This window comes from Salvelinus alpinus, chromosome 3, assembly GCF_045679555.1.
Source record: "Salvelinus alpinus chromosome 3, SLU_Salpinus.1, whole genome shotgun sequence".
Classification (NCBI taxonomy): Eukaryota; Metazoa; Chordata; class Actinopteri; order Salmoniformes; family Salmonidae; genus Salvelinus; species Salvelinus alpinus.
Genome location: NC_092088.1, coordinates 14,580,287 through 14,604,612, shown reverse-complemented (window position 1 = coordinate 14,604,612; position 24,326 = coordinate 14,580,287). Strand labels below are relative to the sequence as shown.

The following is a 24,326-nucleotide window of genomic DNA, read 5'->3' as shown; positions in this document are numbered from 1 at the left end:
AAACACTCACAAACTTTTACAGATGCACAATCGAGAGCATCCTGTCGGGCTGTATCACCTCCTGGTACGGCAACTGCTCCGCCCATAACCGTAAGGCTCTCCAGAGGGTAGTGAGGTCTGCACAACGCATCACCGGGGGCAAACTACCTGCCCTCCAGGACACCTACACCACCCGATGTCACAGGAAGGCCAAAAAGATCATCAAGGACAACAACCACCGGAGCCACCAGGCGGTGGTTCCGGAGCCACCTCCGGTTCACGCCGCTATCATCCAGAAGGCGAAGTCAGGCAAAGCAGGGACCAAGAGACTGAAAAACAGCTTCTATCTCAAGGCCATCAGACTGTTAAACTACCATCACTAACATTGAGTGGCTGCTGCCAACATACTGACTCAACTCCAGCCACTTTAATAATGGAAAAATTGATGTAATAAATGTATCACTAGCCACTTTAAACAATGCCACTTCATATAATGTTTACATACCCTACATTACTCATCTCATATGTATATACTGTACTCTATTCCATCTACTGCATCTTGCCATCTTGATGTAATAAATTAATCACTAGCCACTTTAAATAATGCCACTTTCATATGTTTACATACCCTACATTACTCATCTCATATGTATATACTGTACTCTATACCATCTACTGCATCTTGCCTATGCCGTTCTATACCATCACTCATTCATATATTTTCTTATGTACATATTCTTATTCATTCCTTTACATTTGTGTGTATAAAGTAGTTGTTGTGAATTTGTTAGATTACTTGTTAGATATTACCGCATTGTCGGAACTAGAAGCACAAGCATTTCGCTACACTCGCATTAACATCTGCTAACCATGTGTATGTGACCAATAAAATTTTATTTTATTTGAATAATAATCACAGTGGTTGTAGAGGGTGCAACAGGTCAGCACCTCAGGAGTAAATGTCAGTAAATGTCAGCCGAGCATTCAGAGTTCGAGACAGCAGGTGTGGTAGAGAGAGAAAGTCGAGAACAGCAGGTCCGGGACAAGGTAGCAGGTCAGGGTTCCATAGCCACAGGCAGAACAGTTGAAACTAGTGCAGCAGCACAACCAGGTGGACTGGGGACAACAAGGAGTCATCAGTCCAGGTAGTCCTGAGGCATGGTCCTAGGGCTCAGGTCCTCCGGGAGGGGGGGGGGGGGGAGGGAGAGAATTAGAGAGAGCATACTTAAATTCACACAGGACACCGGATAAGACAGGAGAAATACTCCAGATATAACAGACTGACCCTAGCCCCCCGACACATAAACTACTGCAGCATAAATACTGGAGTCTGAGACAGGAGGAGTCAGGAGACACTGTGTCAAGGTGGTCAGTCACGTGACGTAGTACGCAGTTTGTGGGGACCACTGTTGTCTCGTGACATTACATTCAGAACTACTGGCTAAAGAGTTTACAAGAGAATAAAGGAGAATCCCTTTACAATGCTTAGAAATAGTCTATTCACATTGTACTGCCCCTTAAACCAACGTAAGGAACATATACATTTGAACAGGTGACGAATTCAACTTAAAGAAGTTTCCTCAATGTTGGCTCCATGGATAACTCATTTTCAGAGACGCCTCTGATTGGCAGGTTCTGATTGGTCCTTTGACCAATCAGATCAGCTCTTTTAACAATAATTGGGCAAAAAAATCTAAATTGGGCTGCCTGTGTACATTCAGCCAAAGACTTTGTTGCTCCTGTAAGGGCCTCAGGGCTGCCTGGAGTTCCTCCTGCAATGAGACAATGTTTGAGTTCCTGTCCGACTACACCGCAGACACATGTCAGATCTTACAACGCCTGGATAGGTATTTAACATACAGTATCTACCATTACCATTATATGATATAACAATCCTGGATAGGTATTTAACATACAGTATCAACGATTACATATGATATGACAATCTGATGCCCGACTGCAGTCGATGACGTGGCATGCAACCATTGGATGACGCAATGCAACGCCTGAAAATCTAAAATCGGACAGGAAGTCGAACAATGGGCTTCTTCAACATTGCCAAAAGTAGCAAGGAGCCCACTCTGGAAATGTTCTGTACTTGTAGAGCAGGGTGCCAAACTCGTTCCATGGAGGGCCTAGTGTCTGCAGATTAGAGTTTTTTTTCCTTTCAATGAAACCCTAGAAAACTAGGTATGGCGAGTTCCTTACTAGTTACGGATCTTAATTCATCCATCAAGTACAAGGGAGGATCGGAAACCCGCAGACACTCGGCCCCCCGTGAAATGAGTTTGACACGTGTTGTAGAGTATATTGTTTAATTGTATCTTGTCCAAAAACAAATCAAATCAAAGGGTCCTTAAGATATTCACTTTTATATATTCAATTATCCATAAATGAATGTACAGAAACTGTATATTTAATCTAAACACCAGGTTTCAAATGACAACACGGCTGTTTGTAGCAGCATCTACAGACTACTTGTAGTGTCTTAAAGAAGGCCTAGGAAGGACAAATTTCCCAGTCATAAATTTCCCAGTCACAAATTTCCCAGTCACAAATTTCCCAGTCACAAATTTCCCAGTCACAAATTTCCCAACTTCATTCAGTTATTTCTCAATACAGTGTTCAACAGTATGCCACACATCCTTCGATCCCCAAATAACCTTTCTTTGGATTTCAGTCCCAAAACATCTTAAATATCTTTGGGCCATTCTTGTATGGAATCGCCCCAATATCTGATAACACATTGCTAATTAACAGATACGAGGATTAGAGCCACATCACAAATATATGTAGATATGTTTCATTTTGAATGAAGCGATAACGATATTGGGGGATAACTAGTATACTTTAATTCAGAGTCAGCCACACTCAGACCCTTCTGTAGGGGTGTCAAGGATGCAAGCTGGGGCTACACCAAACACAGAAATGTTTAGAGAATGAAACCAAAAAGAGAAGCATATTCAAATTATTTTAGAATATTATTGACTTATACCAGACACCTGAACCTGTTTTGACTGAGTAAAGCCCTCAAGGATTTAGCAGTCTTGTTTTTTCTTAGTTTTGTTTTACTGTCAAACAAAGGTATTGGCTGTAAATATGTTTTGTAAGAAAACGTGACTCCTCACTGCCATGTTCTGCTAACAGCACATAAGTAGCATATACACCGCACACGCAGTCATGCAGCTTGCTTTCATCTATCCCACACAGAGTCCAACCTCCCTCCTTAGCTCTCCATACTGTATGCCTTTACACAGCGCTCCTCACTAGAGGGTGGTAAAGACTCTTGAATGCTCTCTCACACACAACCAGGATGTGGGCAGGTAGTAGGTCACAGTATTTAGAGCAGAGTGAGGACTATAGATAGTAGCATAGACTTAGACACACAGTAATGAACTGTCACTTCACGCACGCACGCACGCACACACACACAGTCCGATTCCCCTCTATGTTGTGTGTGCACGCCTGTGTTGGGGTACTGCACTCCCTGAGCCCCTAGGCTCATTGATCACCATGTCCTAGGACAAAAGAAGGAGGAGGGAGAGAGACAGGAGGAGGAAAGTGGGGTAAACTAGGGGAGAGAACGAGAGGAGGAAAGTGGGGTAAGCTAGGGGGAGAGAGAGAGGAGGAAAGTGGGGGTAAACTAGGGGGAGAGAGAGAGGATGAAAGTGGGGTAAGTTAGGGAGAGAGAGAAGGAAAGTGGGGTAAGTTAGGGGGAGAGAGAAGGAAAGTGGGGTAAGTTAGGGGGAGAGAGAAGGAAAGTGGGGTAAGTTAGGGGGAGAGAGAAGGAAAGTGGGGTAAGTTAGGGGGAGAGAGGAGGAAAGTGGGGTAAGTTAGGGGGAGAGAGAAGGAAAGTGGGGTAAGTTAGGGGGAGAGAGAAGGAAAGTGGAGTAAGTTAGGGGGAGATAGAAGGAAAGTAGGGTAGGCTAGGGAGAGAGAGAGAGGAGGAAAGTGGCGTAGGCTAGGGAGAGAGAGAAGGAAAGTGGGGTAAGCTAGGGGGGGAGAGAATGAAAGTGGGGTAAGCTAGGGGGAGAGAGAAGGAAAGTAGGGTAGGCTAGGGAGAGAGAGAGAGGATGAAAGTGGCGTAGGCTAGGGAGAAAGAGAAGGAAAGTGGGGTAAGCTAGGGGGAGAGAGAAGGAAAGTGGGGTAAGGTAGGGGGAGAGAGAAGGAAAGTGGGGTAAGTTAGGGGGAGAGAGAGAGAGAGAGAGAGAGAGAGAGAGAGAGAGAGAGAGAGAGAGAGAGAGAGAGAGAGAGAGAGAGAGAGAGAAAGTGGGGTAAGCTAGGGGGAGAAAGAGAGAGGAAAGAACCAGCCCAGCATCCTCCAGCCCCAGCCCTTCTCTTTTGCTGTGAATGAGAACAAGATCCACAGTGACAAAGCATATCCTAAAGCAAGACAACTCAATATGACACAGCGAGACACACACACACACACACACACAGTCTAATAACCTCATCTGATGCATTATTGACGTGATGAAAACATGACAGTGGCATTAAAGGGGTAATCTGCAGTTTCTACATACATTTTTGTACATAAATTAACATTGATTATTGAACAATGTAACTTATAAATGCCTCATGAGCTTAGTTCAACTGTCGTACCCCATCACCCCGAAATATTTATTTTTTTACTCCTGTGTTTGTAAACAATGCAATTGTAAACAAACACTGTGGGGTTTAAACTATCATTTTGATCTCATGGATGGTCAGTCCTTGCAACCATAGCTCTGTCTGTGAATTTGAGAGTGGTAACATTTCTCCATCCCCATAGCTGTTTACTAAAACAGTTGGCGAGGTGGCCGCTTTGTTGTTGTTTCAACTACAGCTTGCCCTTTAAGTCAAACAGTAAAATAGTGTTAGAGTTAGTTTTGCATGGCCCGGTGCCCCGGGTGGGTGGAGTTTGCTCATTTTAGACCATTCCATTGGCACTTAAGTAAAATCTCCACCCACCCGGGCCATGCCAAACAAACTCCACCAGTATGACATTCTCCCTCTCTCTGCTGAACCCAACTGAAATCTCTTTCCTAGTCTCTTTTTTCTCTCTCTTCGTTTTGTCTTTCTCGCAGGGTGTGTAGGGAGGGTGAGGTAAAGGAGTTACTATTACATAAACATTGTAGGAGGAGGAAGAGGAGGAGAGGGCAGGGTCGGCAAGTGGTTGAAGGAGGGGGAGGAAACTGCCATAATCGCAGTGCTACACACACCTACCTCTGTGTTGGCCGCATCACTACATGATAAGTGCACAACTTGTATGGGTTTCTGAGGTAAACTGGGTCTGTCAGCTTCTCTCTCTGACCCCTTTCCTTCTTTCTCTGTATTCCTCAATTGAAGCTCTCCATTAAACTGGACTGTGTCATCTGTACTCTGAATGACTCTTTGGCGTTTATGGTCTCTCCATTGAGACTGCTGAGAGAGCAATGCTACTCAGGAAGCACTCTCACACACACACACCTGATGGTCTCTGGCGAATGCTACATTAAACATTTAGCAAACCACTCTGGGTCTCTGTGACATCATCTCTTAGCACCACTCAGCTTCAGCATTAATAGTATGTATAATGTCTCTGATAACGATAACGTCTCTCACACTCTCGCTCTCATTCTGATTCACTGGGCTAGAGCGGTCTCCTGTCAGAGCAGACACATTGATTTATATATATATTGATCGCAGGTTAAATGTGTGTGTGCGTTTGTGTGAATGAGGAGAGGAATTCCTGTTGCTTACCAAGTAGGTCTCAAGATCCTAAGACCATGCTGCCATCGGGATCTCAGCGAGGCCAATGTCTAGACCTACAACTGTCCCGAATCCTGACACTGTCAATAATCGTTGCATGCAAAATGGGTTTGGAAACCTCAGAAACTACTTTCATATCACCCCAAAATGATTTTACAAATACAAAGATACAGAGAGCCGTTTTAACAGATAACCACAGGGGTTCTTTGTGCGTTTCCCTGAAATACGACACTTCCTGAGCTAAATGGAAACTCGCAAGGTAACAAACCAAAAATGTTGTCTCAAAGCCATAGCTGCGGGAAGTATACTGAACAAAAATATAAATGCAACATTGGTCCCATGTTTCATGAGCTGAAAAAGAAAATCCCAGAAATGTCCCATATGCACAAAAAGCTTATTTCTCTCTAATTTTGTCCACATATTTGTTTACATCCCTGTTAGTGAGCATTTATCCTTTGCCAAGATAATCCATCCACCTGACAGGTGTGGCAAGACACTCATTCCACAGGCGCACCTTGTGCTAGGGACAATATAAGACCACTCTAAAATGTGCAGTTTTGTCACACAACACAATGCCACAGATGTCTCAAGTTTTCATAGTCACTCAAACCATTTTCCACTTTATATTATCTTTATTATCATCTTCTTCTTCACCAGATCTTCCAGAAGGCTTGTGCAATCCCCCACTCCCTATTTATTCAGAATATGTTCCACTTTCTTCCTTTTTTCTTGTTCACCATCTTACCGCGTCTCAGCTCATCACCAACCACTCAGACACTGAGGTCCGGTTCTAGTGCTCCACCGTTCACGCCAGAAATGAACTTGCAAACAGCCAGAGCTTCAGTAGTGGCTGGCTGGCTGGCTGGCTGGCTGGCTTCTTCTTCTTCTTCTTCTTAGTTCCAAGGACTCAAATTGGAAATCTGCCCGTTTAATAAATACCTGACCATAGAGTACTCCTGCCATGGGCGCCATCTGCCATCACGTGACCATAGAGGTGGGTAGAGGGCGATAACCAATCAGAGAATTCTGTACTGCTGGAATAGTTCTCATGGCCTAACTTTTTGTTGATAGTATGACCATCTGTAAATCATCTAGAGTATATCACAAAAGTGAGAACACCCCTCACATTTTTGTAAATATTTGAGTATATCTTTTCATGTGACAACACTGAAGAAATGACACTTTGCTACAATGTAAAGTAGTGAGTGTACAGCTTGTATAACAGTGTAAATTTGCTGTCCCCTCAAAATAACTCAACACACAGCCATTAATGTCTAAACCGCTGGCAACAAAAGTGAGTACACCCCTAAGTGAAAATGTCCAAATTGGGCCCAATTAGCCATTTTCCCTCCCCGGTGTCATGTGACTCGTTAGTGTTACAAGGTCTCAGGTGTGAATGGGGAGCAGGTGTGTTAAATTTGGTGTCATCGCTCTCACACTCCCTCATACTGACTGGTCACTGGAAGTTCAACATGGCACCTCATCGCAAAGAACTCTCTGAGGATCTGAAAAAAATAATTGTTGCTCTACATAAAGATGGCCTGGGCTATAAGAAGATTGCCAAGACCCTGAAACTGAGCTGCAGCACGGTGGACAAGACCATACAGCGGTTTAACTGGACAGGTTCCACTCAGAACAGGCCTCGCCATGGTCGACCAAAGAAGTTGAGTGCACGTGCTCAGCGTCATATCCAGAGGTTGTCTTTGGGAAATAGACGTATGAGTGCTGCCAGCATTGCTGCAGAGGTTGAAGGGTTGGGGGGGTCAGCCTGTCAGTGCTCAGACCATACGCCGTACACTGCATCAAATTGGTCTGCATTGCTGTCGTCCCAGAAGGAAGCCTCTTCTAAAGATGATGCACAAGAAAGCCCGCAAACAGTTTGCTGAAGACAAGCAGACTAAGGACATGGATTACTGGAACCATGTCCTGTGGTCTGATGAGACCAAGATAAACTTATTTGGTTCAGATGGTGTCAAGCGTGTGTGGCGGCAACCAGGTGAGGAGTACAAAGACAAGTGTGTCTTGCCTACAGTCAAGCATGGTGGTGGGAGTGTCATGGTCTGGGGCTGCATGAGTGCTGCCAGCATTGGGGAGCTACAGTTCATTGAGGGAACCATGAATGCCAACATGTACTGTGACATACTGAAGCAGAGCATGATCCCCTCCCTTCGGAGACTGGGCCGCAGGGCAGTATTCCAACATGATAACCCCAAACACACCTCCAAGACAACCACTGCCTTGCTAAAGAAGCTGAGAGTAAAGGTGATGGACTGGTCAAGCATGTCTCCAGACCTAAACCCTATTGAGCATCTGTGGGGCATCCTCAAACGGAAGGTGGAGGAGTGCAAGGTCTCTAACATCCACCAGCTCCGTGGTCGTCGTCGTCATTGAGGAGTGGAAGAGGACTCCAGTGGCAACCTGTGAAGTTCTGGTGAACTCCATGCCCAAGAGGGTTAAGGCAGTGCTGGAAAATGATGGTGGCCACACAAAATATTGACACTTTGGGCCCAATTTGGTCATTTTCACTTAGGGGTGTACTCACTTTTGTTGCCAGCGGTTTAGACATTAATGGCTGTGTGTTGAGTTATTTTGAGGGGACAGCAAATTTACACTGTTATACAAGCTGTGCACTCACTACTTTACATTGTAGCAAAGTGTCATTTCTTCAGTGTTGTCACATGAAAAGATATACTCAAATATTTACAAAAATGTGAGGGGTGTACTCACTTTTGTGATATACTGTATATGGGAATATCCAAATAAATTGTGACCGCACAGAAACCAGGTTGAAGTCTAGCTTTGTGTTTTCTTTAAGTTTTTGTCCTGCACTGTAAAATGGCTATGGCATGGAACTCCACATGTTTTTGTAAAATAAACCTGGGCCCATTTTTTTCAACTTTGAATCTGGATCAGAATCATCTGGATTCTGTAATCCTCTTTTTTGCTATCCAAGATCCGATCGATCTGGTTGTTTTTTAGCCGTTTGTTTGTCTGTGGAAAAATAAGCGGATAGGATCATTCTGATCCAGATGCCACAATATCAAAATCACAGAATCTGGATTTTTTTTAGCTTTGAACTGGCCTACACATTGCCATCTACTGGACAGGTTGTGTTACTACTTCTATACTGTCAAAGGGAAACAAAGATGAGGAAACTCATTAAAGTAAGAGAAAAATAGAGCCTGCATATCACTTATTAAGTAGAAGCATTTAATTGACACTTCGCAATGTAACAACTGACCACATACCTATACTAGGATCAATTAAACATAATAAACCTTTGGTTGTCAGATTTAATTTAGTTGCATTGACATTTCTTGGTTGTAGTGGCTTTCACTTCTAAATCCACCCTGAATCCATCCTTCCAGTGGGATAAAGATAATCCCCATTTCCATCACAAAAACCATCTTAATCACTACCTTTGACTTTCGAAAAACACAAAAATGAAATTTGATCCTGATTAAAGGTCAGATTAGATGACCAAATCCTTATCCCTATCTGTAGGTTCGGAATCAAATTTTCCCGAAATCACATAACTTGCTGCCTCCGCTGTTTTGCTTTCAAGCCAAGCCTACTGCTGGACCAACTCTACATGATGGTGATTCAGTGTGCAATAAAGGCTTTGCTTCATTCCTTGCATGGATGATCAACAGAATAGATGAGAATAATGTAATATTTTTTTGGGGGGGGAGGGCTCCTGGATTGGACAGGTGAAGACTATAGGCCAGGGGTGTTCAGTTCTTACCTTATGAGGTCCGGTGCCTGCTGGTTTTCTGTTCTACCTCATAACTAATTGCACACACCTGGTATCCCAGGTCTAAATCAATCCCTGATTAGATGGGAACAATGAAAAAATGCAGTGGAACTGGCTTCCAGGTCCAGAGTTGAGTTTGAGGGTTGTAGATAATGGCCACCCAGTCAACAAAATGATGTTGAAATTAGGTTCATTTTGGGTTTTGAATGAAAGTCGAAAATATGTATTTTCCGGATATTGAAAAGACGTCATTTACAGAAGTTGAAAATACGTATTTTACGGACGTTGAAAAGACAACATTATTTCTACAGCCAAATTTCAATCCGTATATGCATTCACTTATATCTTCATGTCAATGAAGAAAGCATTATCAAATTCAACATTTTTTTATTAAAATAGGAAAATAAAGAAAAATGAAGATTGCAGTATGGAATATGTATTATGTCTCCTGTCACATTCACTTACAGTGCCTTCGGAAAGTGTTCAGACCCCATTAACTTTTTCCACATTTTGTTACAGCCTTATTCTAAAATAGATGTCATTGTTTTTTCCCCTCTTCAATCTACACACAATACCCCATAATGACAAAGCAAAAATAGTTTTGACATTTTTGCAAATGTATTAAAAATTAAAAACTATCACATTTACATAAGTATTCAGGCCCTTTACTCAGTACTTTGTTGAACTACCTTTGTCAGAGATTTCAGCCTTGAGTTCTTGGGTATGACACTACAAGCTTGGCACACCTGTATTTGGGGGAGTTTCTCCCATTCTTCTCTGCAGATCTCCTCAAGCTCTGTCAGGTTGGATGGGGAGCATCACTGCACAGCTATTTTCAGGTCTCTAGAGCTGTTTGATCGGGTTGAAGTCCGGGCTCTGGCTTGGCCACTCAAGGACATTCAGAGACTTGGCCCCGAAGCCACTGCGTTGTCTTGGCTGTGTGCTTAGGGTCATTGTCCTGTTGGAAGGTGAACCTTCGCCCCAGTCTGACATCCTGAGTGCTCTGGAGTAGGTTTTCATCAAGGATCTCGCTGTACTTTGCTCCCTTCATCTTTCCCTCGATCCTGACTAGTCTCCCAGTCCCTGAACAACATTCCCACAGCATGATGCTGCCACCACCATGCTTCACCGTAGGAATGGTATTGGCAAGATGATGAGTGGTGACTGGTTTCCTCCAGACGTGACTCTTGGCATTCAGGCCAAAGACTTCAATCTTGGTTTCATCAGACCAGAGAATCTTGTTTCTCCTGGTCTGAGAGTCCTTTAGGTGCCTTTTAGAAAACTCCAAGCGGGCTGTCATGTGCCCTTTACTGAGGAGTGGCTTCCGTCTGGCCACTCTACCATTGGTGGAGTGCTGCAGAGATGGTTGTCCTTCTGGAAGGTTCTCTCATCTCCACAGAGGAACTCTGGATCTCTGTCAGAGTGACCATTGGGTTCTTGGTCACCTCCCTTACCAAGGCCCTTCTCCCCCGTTTGCTCAGTTTGGCCGGGAGACCACCTCTATGAAGAGTCTTTGTGGTTCCAAACTTCTTCCATTTAAGAATGATGAAGGCCATTGTTCTTGGGGACCTTCAATGCTGCAGAAATGTTTTGGTACCCTTCCTCAGATCTGTGCCTCAACACAATCCTGTCTCGGAGCTCTACGGACAATTCCTTATTCCTCATGGCTTGGTTTTTGCTCTGTCAACTGTGGGACCTTATAGATAGGTGTGTGCCTTTCCAAATAATGTCCAATCAATTGAATTTACCGAAGGTGGACTAAAAATAAGTTGTAGAAACATCTCAAGGATGATCAATGGAAACAGGATGCACCTGAGCTCAATTTCAAGTCTCATAGCAAAGGGTCTAAATACTTATGTTATACATCTTTTTATACATTTGCAAAAGCTTCTAAAAACCTGTTATCGCTTTGTCATTATGGGGTATAATGTGTAGATTAATGAGGGGGGGAAATAATTGTGTGCATTTTAGAATGAGGCTGTAATGTAACAAAATGTGGAAAAGTGAAGGGGTATGAATACTTTCGTAATGCATTGTATATTAGCTTTTTCAAACGCTTTAGAACTGACAGTAACTATATTCAGAGTTTCCAGACCAACAGAAAAAGTATCAGAACACTTCCAACTACAATAGAATTCTCAGTAAGTTACAGAAAAGTTGTTCTTGCTATGATTTGTATATGTGGTTGTTTATCTACCTTAGTTTCATATACTGACTGTAAATTGCTCTGTAAAGGTCATGTCTGCTATAAGCCCAAAATGTAAATGTAAACAGGAACACTTGCAAAGCATGCTGAGTATTATTCTAATTAGCTCCACCCTCAAACAAGACCAAATTTGCTCTGTCTCGGCGTCAATGTCTCACAAGTTTGGACCGCGTTACAGTAGAGTACAGTTTAGTTCAGTACAGTTTAGATCAGCAGAGTATAGTACAGTATATTATACTGCACTACACTAATACTCTACTGTGCTGAACTCTGCTATACTGTACTGTCTTAACTTGTGAAACATAGACATCTATGAATGGTTCAGATTTGGTCTGGACAAAACACAGTACATCTGTGGATGTTGAAATCAAGGCCAGGGCGGACGGACCAAATTTCAACATCCATGAACGTCGACGTTTGACGGTGGTCAATGGGCAGTGATCCTTTAGGCCACATTGATGTCACATATCAACTTATCTCGGTCAGACCAATGATGAATTCAAGACAAGAGAGCAAGGGTTTTTAAAAGTCTTCAAACAGTATCGGTACAATAGTCGTTTTCCGTTACAGCTCGCGAACCGCTGATTCACACCGAATAATACTGCTACCCCGCTCTGATTACATGACTGCTCAAAAATCCTGCTCAACTCTCGCGTGACTCTCTCTGCTCTTCCCCGGTCTCTCTCCACCTCCGCCAACCCCTCCCTTCTCTCTCTCCCAGCCTGTCAGTGCCGTAGGTAGTTAAGAATCCTCCCCTAGACCCAGAGAGCGACCCAGCCTGCCGTAAACCTGACCGAGGCTTGGAGCCCACTCTCAGCCATGGCTACTACTATCGTTACCTCCACCCGCTTTACAGATGAATACCAACTCTACGAGGAGCTCGGGAAGTAAGCGACTGTCGTCATTAGCTAGCCTTGCTACTGCTGTGCTCTGCCTTGCCGTCTGTCTTTCCTTCTTCTCCCCACCCCGTACGCTACTCGCTCCTTCTTTAGCCAGCTAACTAACTGGGATAGCCTGATCCTATTGTCTTTATCTGGTTGTTGACAAAATACAGCTATATTGTGTGTCGTAGGTTAGGGACAGAATTTACAGCGTATTTATTTACTGCACCCTGTCTGTAATTGCGATAGCACAGCTAGCCATGTCTACTAGTGTGTCAACGCCTTGTCTTTCCGTCTGCTGAATTAGTCAGGCAGGAAGCGTTTGAGCGAAAGTACTCTGACATTTGCTGGCATGGCACGTTGGCAGCCTGCTTGACAGCGCTGAATGTTAGCATGCATGCTAGCTAGTTTAACTGTCTGTTTGTAGAATATTAGGCGATTTGTCTCTACTGCAGTTGTCGAACGTAGACGATAGTTATAGCCCACACCGCCTCCTTCCAAAGCAGAATTATGTTTGCACATTATGTAAAACACCACCCGCTTTCACGCAGCAGCCGTTCATAAATGCCATATGTAGCGTTATAAGCCTCTCAGCACAGACTATGCCGCTGTGGCTTAAAAGTGCAGGGGTGATGCTGTTTCTCGGAATCTCGATGGCTTGTTTTTTTCCCCCCTGAGACAACCGGGCCGTTGTATTATTACGGGCATCTGTCGGAGGCACGATCCTCTCTGGACTGTGTAGATGGATGTCTTGTATTATTATTCCGTTAGCCCCAGACCCTGGGTATAGTCGATGTGTCTAGGGCTTCTCTTATCTCTCTGGCATTTTATTGATCCACTGATTGGTTGATCAAAGTGCACACACCTGGGGTGCGTTCTGTAGGGCACAACGTTGTGGACATTTCAGATAGTAATGTATGTATAACAGAGATGTTTCTCTGACATGTAGTCTACTCTTGTCGTTATCAACAACAACGGTGTAGTGATATAGGGGGAACAATCAGTGGTTCTTGAACCAGTAACTCAGCAGTTACAGGGAAAGGCACATATTTTATTAATATACACTGAGTTCACAAAACATTAGGAACACCTGCTCTCATGACAGACTGACCAGGTGAAAGCTATGATCCCTTATTGATGTCGCCTGTTAAATCCACTTCAATCGGTGTAGATGAAAGGGAGGAGACGTGTTAAAGAAGGATTTTTAAACCTTGAGACAATTGAGACATGGATTGTGTATGTGTACCATTGAGGGTGAATTGGCAAGACAAAATATTTAAGTGCCTTTGAACGGGGTATGGTTGTAGTTGCCACGCGCACTGGTTTGAGTGTCAAGAACTGCAACGCTGCTGGGTTTTTCACACTCAACAGTTTCCTGTGTGTATCAAGAATGGTCCACTACCCAAAGAGAATCCAGCCAACTTGACACAACTATGTGATTCATTGGAGTCAAAATGGGCCAACATCCCTGTGGAATGCTTTCGACACTTTGTAGAGTCCATGGCCCGAAGAATTGAGGCTGTTTTGAGAGCAAAAGGGGGTGCAACTCAATATTATGAAAGGTGTTCCTAATGTTTTGTAGACTGTTTATATAACATGGCATTTAGGAGACACTTACAGTGCTGCGTTTAAAAATGTTCTTATGGGTGGCCCCAGCAGGAATCAAACCCACATTCCTGGTGTTGCAATCATCATGCTATACCAACAGATCTACGCAGTTACTGTAGCAGTGGGCTAGTGCCAGTGAGCTAGGAGAGGAGTTTAACTCTCTGTCCTCTAGTTTAGGTGTGGCCACCCCTCCTGGAGGGCTACTGGCTCATGCCTGCAGGGTTTAGCCTAGTTTCAGCTCTGCTCTAACACACCTGTTAAATCTAAGACTTTTATTCGCTGTGTGATCGAGCAGGGCTGGTCCAAAAGCATGCTCCGCCAATAGCCGTAGGAGAGGGTTGGTCATCCCAGCTCTATTGTACATACAGTGGTAGCTAGCCTAAAGTGTATACTACAGCAAATCTAATCCTGGTCTGCGGTACGACTGGTTTTCTCTAGAAGGTCTGCTTAGTAGTTAATTGATTTACGAGGGGAAGGAAGATAACCAGCGGTGCTGTGGACCTGTATTTGAGAAGAGGAGCTCTGTAATCTGGGTGTCCTTAATTATGGCAGACTGTCATCGTTTCCAGTGTGTGTCCTGCATGTTTGTTGCAAAAAAATAAAAATCCCCCAACCCAGAACTGACCGTTGCTTTCCTTGTTTCCAGGGGAGCGTTTTCAGTGGTGCGCAGATGTGTGAAGAAGTCATCAGGTCAGGAGTTCGCCGCCAAAATCATCAACACCAAGAAACTCTCCGCCAGAGGTACAGTAACACACACACACACACACACACACACACACACACACACACACACACACACACACACACACACACAGAGGAAAAGTGGTGCGCCACTGCTAAATGCATATAGCGGAAGCACTGCTATGATCTGTTGTACAGACCTGTGTGTCACATGTCAAAGTAGGGCTTTGGTGATATGGCCAAAATATCTAATCATTATTTGACTGTATTTTGTGTTTCTGACGAATGAAAGTTGTAAATATGTTTAGTGCATAATCCTTGAATGACAACAAATACATTTTGTGATCCGTTGTGATGGTTTTATACTCAACTAAACTAGGACAAAACGGACACTATAGTAGTCCATTTTGTAGCACTTTTCATTTAATTTAGCGTTGTTGGGAAGAGCCTGTAAGTATTTCACTGTTAGTCTACATCTGTTGTTTAAGAAGCATGTGACAAATAACATTTGATTTGTATCAAAATATTGTTATAGATGGTAAACAATCTATACCAGTATTAGCGATAAATCGCCCAGCCCCTATGTCAGATGTGTAGAGCTCTGCTACACGAGCACGACGGTCCTCAACATTATACATCGGGTAGGGCCTTTTCTTTCATTAATAACGAGGGTATGGGCTGGGCTCGGGTATCATTTTCAAAAATGATAACAAAAAAAACGAGTGTGTGTGGTGGTGGTGGTTGTTGATGCTTGCTAGCTAGCTTGAAACTAAAATGCCCACTGGACATGTGAAGTGTCGAGCCTGCCTTGCGATTTTGAAGTACGGCAGCAAGAGAACCGGCACCTCTCTCCAGCGCCACGTTGACACGAGGATGCAGCGTTCGCCTCACAACAGGGGCAGGTACCAGTCAGCAACAGAGCATGACATCGTTTCTCTCTGCCCCTAAAACATTTACCGTCAAATCAGAAATCACAAGTGTGTTGCTTTCTGTTGCAAAGATATTATGTCTTTCCACACAGTTCAAGGCAGGGTGTTTGTTGATATATCTCAAGAGCTAATAAATGTGTGGCTAGTCATGGCCGCATCTCTGCCACCGTGCTCCCAGACCCCACAACCATATCACGGAGATGCCACAAAACGGCACTCATAAAGAGGATTGAAGTGGTCAGCGATATCAACAATGCAATAGCTGATATAAATGACTTGGGGATGATCACAGATATGTGGACTGACGATTAACGCAAGGTAAACAACATGTCAATAACCTGCCCTACGTTACCCTCGAGTTTTAGCTGAAAAGCAGAGTGCTAGCTACAGCAACGTTCCGCCCAGAAGATGCCAAGACAGGAGTAACTTTCGATCCAGCCGTGCTGAAAAGTTGTCTGGGTAAAGGACCAGGGATCAAATATGATCGCTGCACCCTACCGACGGCTTGACTTCCAGGATCACTTGTACAACACCGTGCTAAAATACGTACTTGACACTGCTGAGCTGGAAGATGCGATTCCAGGGGTGGCAGAAGCTTTGCTTGCAGCCAAGTCATTGGTAAGATTTGTAAAGCAATCGGACTTGCAGCCCAGTTGTCAACGGTCCTGTCTACACTTGACACATACATGTGACTTCTGCTGTCAGAATACGAAGATCGCATTGTAAAGACAGGTCTAGACACACACAAGTGTCTTTGTGGTGTGATTGTGTTCAGATCTGTCTGACCACTTCAGAAGGTGGTCAGGGATGAATGGTGTGCGGATTTCTTCTCAGTCTGGACGCAATCAGGATACCGAAAGCGCGTACAGTGGGTGACATCATCAGCACTCCCACAAGTCTCTAAAAAACGTGTGTTTTGGGAGCGAGAGGCACCTTTTCATTATAACGTTGGAGGAAATACATTCCTAGCGTGTGAGGAACGTGTTTGCTGGCCTTATAAATGCTAGCTAATATTTAGAAAAAATTGTTTTGTTTGTTTGGCTAGAGTTATGCTAACCTGTTTGCAATCTCTTTATCGTTGCTTGCTAGCTAGCTAGCTAGCTACAGAGGTTAGCTGGATAGTTAGCTACAGTAGTTAGCTACTACCATCAATTGTGTTGTCATATTTAGCCTATTCCACCAGGAATCCAGACACACCGTGGACACGGTAAAGACATTTTAAATGTACTTAGGTGTATACGCATGTTCAGAATTCCATGATCTGAACTCTATGATCAGAATAATACATCTGCATGAACTGTCAAGTCTAGACATGGCCAAAGACTGAGACATGGGTGAAAACAAGGTTCAGCACTGTGTACTTCACCCTGTACTCCAAGGGAGTATACACTGAACTCTGTGAAAAGATTGAGAGCCCTGATGTACTGGGTTCTCATTGGACTTCCTCTGCCCCTTACGAGGCGCTGGGGGGGGGCTGGTCTTCCTGTGATGAGACAGGCTGCCGTCCTGTAGGCACGGACCCCCCCCACCACCAGGTTATCTCCCGTGGGCAGATTCTGCGTGAAGACCGAAGACTCTGCCTGGACTGAATGGGATGCGTGAGATAACAAGCTGCAGTAGTTGCAGTCTTTTATTTATTTTTGGTCGCTGATTATATGGACAAACCAGGTTTGGGCGAAGGCGGTGGTTAAACTGCTTTGCTTCCGAGTGCTTCACAACTCCTATTCATTTGGAAGGTTATGTTATGACCATATAGTCAAACTTGTCTTAACTTGAGGAGTCCTGTTATTGTTGCCTAAGTTCTGTGGGTGAAATTTGGACTGGAGTGGCAGGCAGAGGAGTTACTTCGAAAGGTAACTGGATTTTTGAGCCTACTGCTTAGGTTGAGGCCTCTCCAAATAGTCATTAGCCTACATTTGACCTAATTGTGCTTGTTCTGAATAGCCTACTGAAAATGTGTTTGGGCCCATGAGGCCCAACTAGTTAGTAATACGTTTGGATATTTAACCTGTGCTCAATGTGCTGGTTCTGAACAGTGCTGATAATAAAATAAAAATGTCCACTGTAGACATTAGCCTAACATTACTGGCAACATGTTTGAATACCAGTTGCACATGGGCACTTCGTGTGTATTTTATTTGTTAACGTTTAACCATATCAGCAATGGTTCTTATAAAGGGTTAAACATTTTTTTAAATACATTTTTTGATATAGCTTAAATGCAGAAGACACATTTAAGTTGAATGCGTTCAGCTGTACAACGGACTAGGTATCTAGTTCATCAGTAATACGGTCCTTAATCAGCTTTCTGAATTTCCCAAGAGGCACCACAACATCACATTTAAGAACATTTTGAAGATAGTTCTACAAACATAGGGAAATCAGCTTTTAGTTCTTGCACTAACTCAGTAGAGACCAAAGGAATTTCCAGAGTTAACCATCCTTGAGACCGGGTGTGGTAACTCGTATGTCTAAAGTTTTGTAATGCTGTTTTGTAAAAGGGCTTTATAAATGAAATATAGCAATGTATCATCCTACGTGACATCAGAGAGGGCCAACCAACTTCCTGGTAGAGAATGCAGTGATGAGTATTAGAATTGTCGCTCGTAATAAAGAGCAGTGCACTAGATTAAAGAAAATTGTCTCAATTTATTCTAAGAGATTAACAATTAGTATTAAATCAGTAAATTCATACATTATGATAATAAACAAAGATGTATATGTAATATTGTCAGAGTTTGTAACGAATTGTTCATATTAACTAACGAATTGTCTAAATGCAGTATAAGAAAAAATCTAGGAATAGGCCAATCATCACAACAGAATTCTCTTTTGATGACTAGTGCATGAAAGGAATATTGTTCACAAATCATAAACTGATTGGCAAAAAAAAATATATAATATACATACATACAGTTGAAGTTTAAATACACTTAGGTTGGAGTCATTAAAACTTGTTTTTCAACCACTCCATAAATTTCTTGTTAACAAACTATATAGTTTTGGCAAGTAGGTTAGGACATCTACTTTGTGCATGACACAAGTAATTTTTCCAACAATTGTTTACAGACAGATTATTTAACTTTATAATTCACTGTATCACAATTCCAGTGGGTCAGAAGTATATTTTAACATACATTTGAAGTTTACATAGTTTACATGGGTCGGCAGGGTAGCCTAGTGGTTAGAGCGTTGGGCTAGTAACCGAAAGGCCGTCATTGAAAATAAGTATTTGTTCTTAACTGACTTGCCTAGTTAAATAAAGGTAAAATAAAAATACACCTTAGCCAAATGCATTTAAACTCAGTTTTTCACAATTCCTGACATTTAATCATAGTAAAAATGCAGTCTTAGGTCAGTTAGGATCACCACTTTATTTTAAGAATGTGAAATGTCAGAATAATAGAAGAGAGAATTATTAATTTCAGCTTTTATTCCTTTCATCACATTCCCAGTGGGTCAGAAGTTTACATACACTCAATTAGTATTTGGTATCATTGCCTTTAAATTGTTTAACTTGGATCAAACGTCTCAGGTAGCCTTCCACAAGCTTCCCACAATAAGTTGGGTGAATTTTGGCACATTCCTCCTGACAGAGCTGGTGTAACTGAGTCAGGTTTGTAGTCCTCCTTGCTCGCACACGTTTTTTCAGTTCTGCACACAAATTTTCTATAGTATTGAGGTCAGGGCTTTGTGATGGCCACTCCAATACCTTGACTTTGTTGTCCTTAAGCCATTTTGCCACAACTTTGGAAGTATGCTTGGGGTTATTGTCCATTTGGAAGACCCATTTGTGACCAAGCTTTACCTTCCTGACTGATGTCTTGAGATGTTGCTTCAATATAGCCACATCATTTTCCTGCCTCATGATGCCATCTATTTTGTGAAGTGCACCAGTCCCACCAGCAGCAAAGCACCCCCACAACATGATGCCGCCACCCCATGCTTCACGGTTGGGATTGTGTTCTTCAACTTGCAAGCGTCCCTCTTTTTCCTCCAAACATAATGATGGTCATTATAGCCAAACAGTCCTATTTTTGTTTCATCAGAACAGAGGGTATTTCTCCAAAAAGTACGATCTTTGTCCCCATGTGCAGTTGCAAACCGTAGTCTGGCTTTTTTTATGGCGGTTTTGGTGCAGTGGCTTCTTCCTTGCTGAGCGCCCTTTCAGGTTATGTCGATATAGGACTCGTTTTACTGTGGATATAGATACCTTTGTACCCAGCATCTTCACAAGGTCCTTTGCTGTTGTTCTGGGATTGATTTGCACTTTTCGCAACAAGGTACGTTCATCTCTAGGAGACAGAACGCGTCTCCTTCCTGAGCGGTATGACGGCTGCATGGTCCCATGGTGTTTATACTTGCGTACTATTGTTTGTACAGATGAACGTGGTACCTTCAGGCGTTTCGAAATTTCTCCCAAGGATGACCCAGACAAAGAGGCACAAGGTAGGCCTTGAAATACATCCACAGGTACACCTCCAATTGACTCAAATAATGTCAATTAGCCTATCAGAAGCTTCTAAAGCCATGACATAATTTTCTGGAATTTTCCAAGCTGTTTAAAGGCACAGTCAATTTAGTGTATGTAAACTTCTGACCCACTGGAATTGTGATACAGTGAGATAATCTGTCTGTAAACAATTGTTGAAAAAATTACTTGTCATGCACAAAGTAGATGTCCTAAACGACTTGCCAAAACTATAGTTTGTTAACAAGAAATGTGTGGATTGGTTGAAAAACAAGTTTTTTAATGACTCCATCTTAAGTGTATGTAAACTTCCGACTTCAACTGTATACATGATTAAATGTGGATTATATAATGGACATTTTTGTAGGGGTTGAAATTTCGAAGTGGAAATTACTAACTTCAGAAGCCTTTTTAAACCTTGAATACTGTACAAGTAAAAAATGTTCTGCATTGCTGTGCAGTCTTAACAAGGCCAACTAAATTAAAGCAACTGGCTGGAGGCCGCGGGGAATGAACAGTGCCTCTGCTCATCCGATGTAGCCTAATGATAAGGCGAAGCTCCCACTGTGCAGTGGTACTGAATAGACAGTGCCTCATGTCTGTATTCAGAAACTGCGCGTAAACGGTAGATTTAACATGTTATTCGTTGCAATATGACATATACAGTGGGGAGAACAAGTATTTGATACACTGCTGATTTTGCAGGTTTTCCTACTTACAAAGCATGTAGAGGTCTGTAATTTTTATCATAGGTACACTTCAACTGTGAGAGAAGGAATCTAAAACAAAAATCCAGAAAATCACATTGTATGATTTTTAAGTAATTAATTTGCATTTTATTGCATGACATAAGTATTTGATACATCAGAAAAGCAGAACTTAATATTTGGTACAGAAACCTTAGTTTGCAATTACAGAGATCATACGTTTCCTGTAGTTCTTGACCAGGTTTGCACACACTGCAGCAGGGATTTTGGCCCACTCCTCCATACAGACCTTCTCCAGATCCTTCAGGTTTCGGGGCTGTCGCTGGGCAATACGGACTTTCAGCTCCCTCCAAAGATTTTCTATTGGGTTCAGGTCTGGAGACTGGCTAGGCCACTCCAGGACCTTGAGATGCTTCTTACGGAGCCACTCCTTAGTTGCCCTGGCTGTGTGTTTCGGGTCGTTGTCATGCTGGAAGACCCAGCCACGACCCATCTTCAATGCTCTTACTGAGGGAAGGAGGTTGTTGGTCAAGATCTCGCGATACATGGCCCCATCCATCCTCCCCTCAATACGGTGCAGTCGTCCTGTCCCCTTTGCAGAAAAGCATCCCCAAAGAATGATGTTTCCACCTCCATGCTTCACGGTTGGGATGGTGTTCTTGGGGTTGTACTCATCCTTCTTCTTCCTCCAAACACGGCGAGTGGAGTTTAGACCAAAAAGCTCTATTTTTGTCTCATCAGACCACATGACCTTCTCCCATTCCTCCTCTGGATCATCCAGATGGTCATTGGAAAACTTCAGACGGGCCTGGACATGCGCTGGCTTGAGCAGGGGGACCTTGCGTGCGCTGCAGGATTTTAATCCATGACGGCGTAGTGTGTTACTAATGGTTTTCTTTGAGACTGTGGTCCCAGCTCTCTTCAGGTCATTGACCAGGTCCTGCCGTGTAGTTCTGGGCTGATCCCTCACATTCCTCATGATCATTGATGCCCCACGAGGTGAGATCTTGCATGGAGCCCCAGACCGAGGGTGATTGACCGTCATCTTGAACTTCTTCCATTTTCTAATAATTGTGCCAACAGTTGTTGCCTTCTCACCAAGCTGCTTGCCTATTGTCCTGTAGCCCATCCCAGCCTTGTACAGGTCTACAATTTATCCCTGATGTCCTTACACAGCTCTCTGGTCTTGGCCATTGTGGAGAGGTTGGAGTCTGTTTGATTGAGTGTGTGGACAGGTGTCTTTTATACAGGTAACGAGTTCAAACAGGTGCAGTTAATACAGGTAATGAGTGGAGAACAGGAGGGCTTCTTAAAGAAAAACTAACAGGTCTGTGAGAGCCGGAATTCTTACTGGTTGGTAGGTGATCAAATACTTATGTCATGCAATAAAATGCAAATTAATTACTTAAAAATCATACAATGTGATTTTCTGGATTTTTGTTTTAGATTCCTTCTCTCACAGTTGAAGTGTACCTATGATAAAAATTACAGACCTCTACATGCTTTGTAAGTAGGAAAACCTGCAAAATCAGCAGTGTATCAAATACTTGTTCTCCCCACTGTATATATATATATATATTGGTAGTATTTCATTTTTCAACCCTGGGTAAGGCAGGGCTTAAACATCACTGGCCTGGGTAGGGCAGGGCTTAAACATCACTGGCCTGGGTAGGGCAGGGCTTAAACATCACTGGCCTGGGTAGGGCAGGGCTTAAACATCACTGGCCTGGGTAGGGCAGGGCTTAAACATCACTGGCCTGGGTAGGGCAGGGCTTAAACATCACTGGCCTGGGTAAGGCAGGGCTTAAACGTCACTGGCCTGGGTAAGGCAGGGCTTAAACGTCACTGGCCTGGGTAAGGCAGGGCTTAAACGTCACTGGCCTGGGTAAGGCAGGGCTTAAACGTCACTGGCCTGGGTAGGGCAGGGCTTGAATGTCACTGGCCTGGCCTGGGCAGGGCTTGAATGTCACTGGCCTGGCCTGGGCAGGGCTTGAATGTCACTGGCCTGGCCTGGGCAGGGCTTGAATGTCACTGGCCTGGCCTGGGCAGGGCTTGAATGTCACGTCCGTGCAGGGCTATCCAGAGGTGCAGCTGATGGGATGTCTTGAGTTGACCATAAGTAGTGTGTGTGTGTGTGATCTCTTGTGACGACAAATGTTAACTTGTATTTGAACATTTTGTTAAGTATTCTGGTGCTGTAGAGCAGTACCACCGGGTGTCTTTTTTTCTTCTGGAAGTTATTTGGAATAATAATGATTTGATGCATACTCAAGATTTACTTGTGTGTGGAGGGGGTGGTAGTTGGTGATGTGGTAACTATGTTTACCCAGAAAGCCAAGCTCCACTGTGGGCTGTTGTAGGTCTACAGGGCCGTGAGTGTTCTCAGCATGCAGGCCTCTGCCACAAGGTGTGTCTGGGGACTGTGTGCTGCATCTCAGCTCAGAGCTGCCCTCCTCTGCAGTCAACACGCATTCGCTCGCTCTCCCTCCCTCCCTCTTTTTTTTCTTCTTATGTTTTTCTTTGAGCAGTCTTGGCTCTGTGCTCTATGCCTCTTCCCTCTCTCCCTCCCACTGTCAGTAGCTAGGAGATTGGTCAGTATTGAGGCTAATACATTTAGTTTAACTGGATCTCAGCAGGGGTCAAGACCCCACAGGATCTCTCACACCTCCCTGTTAGCCCCTTTGTTATCTGTGTGTGTGTGTTATGATAATAGATATCACTGGGCTGGTATTTGGTATTCTGAAGATAAAGAAAGTTTCAGCAATATCTAGAAGCTGTTTGTGGTAGCAGTCAATTATTAAGAGTTGTACAGCATTAAAGTGTGTGTGTGTGTGTGTGTGTGTGTGTGTGTGTGTGTGTGTGTGTGTGTGTGTGTGTGTGTGTGTGTGTGGGCCAAGATGGGAGGGGCTCCGACAGCCTTGCAGTGATCTGTGTCGAGAGAGGGAGAGGAGGAGAGTGTTCAGGGAGGAGGAGGAAGAGCGAGGCGATTTAGAGAGAGGAGAAGCATTAGAGGAGTGCTCATACAGTACACACGGTGTGTGTGTGTGCGTGGTGGCAGCGTGCCTAGTAGGATTTGAGTGTTGTTATTAGCACCATTGGGCCTGTGTGAGCTAGTGCACTGCCCCATGGGTAATAAGTATCTGAAAGCGGCGCTAAACACCGTCATAATCTGAGGGGGGCTAGACGTGTGTGTGTGTGTGTGTGTGTCGCGTACCTCTCCTTCTCCCCCTGGTGCAACATGGCTGTGGAGCAGATGGCCAATTACAGGACAGTAGGAGGTGCCAGTAATTAATTACCCAGCAGCACTCTGCACCATCTACTACCCTTATGGGAAAAACCACATGATTTCACCTGTGACATTTCCACATGTTTTGCCCAAG

At 43.7% G+C, this 24,326-nt stretch overlaps 1 protein-coding gene across 13 annotated transcripts in view; it reads left to right on the top strand.

Annotated features, from left to right (window-relative positions):
- Positions 1-12,362: 12,362 nt before the first annotated feature.
- LOC139570067 (calcium/calmodulin-dependent protein kinase type II subunit gamma-like) overlaps positions 12,363-24,326 on the top strand; it is a 55,966-nt gene continuing 44,002 nt past the window's right edge. For 6 of the 13 annotated variants that reach the window (XM_071391556.1, XM_071391555.1, XM_071391561.1 and 3 more), the window contains exons 1-2: positions 12,364-12,556; positions 14,805-14,899. In XM_071391556.1, coding sequence (XP_071247657.1) covers positions 12,489-12,556; positions 14,805-14,899 — 163 coding nt within the window. In that variant the 5' untranslated portion in view covers positions 12,364-12,488. Of the gene's footprint in view, positions 12,557-14,804; positions 14,900-24,326 lie in introns of all 13 variants that reach the window. The other 7 variants (XM_071391563.1, XM_071391562.1, XM_071391559.1 and 4 more) reach the window with 2 other exon arrangements.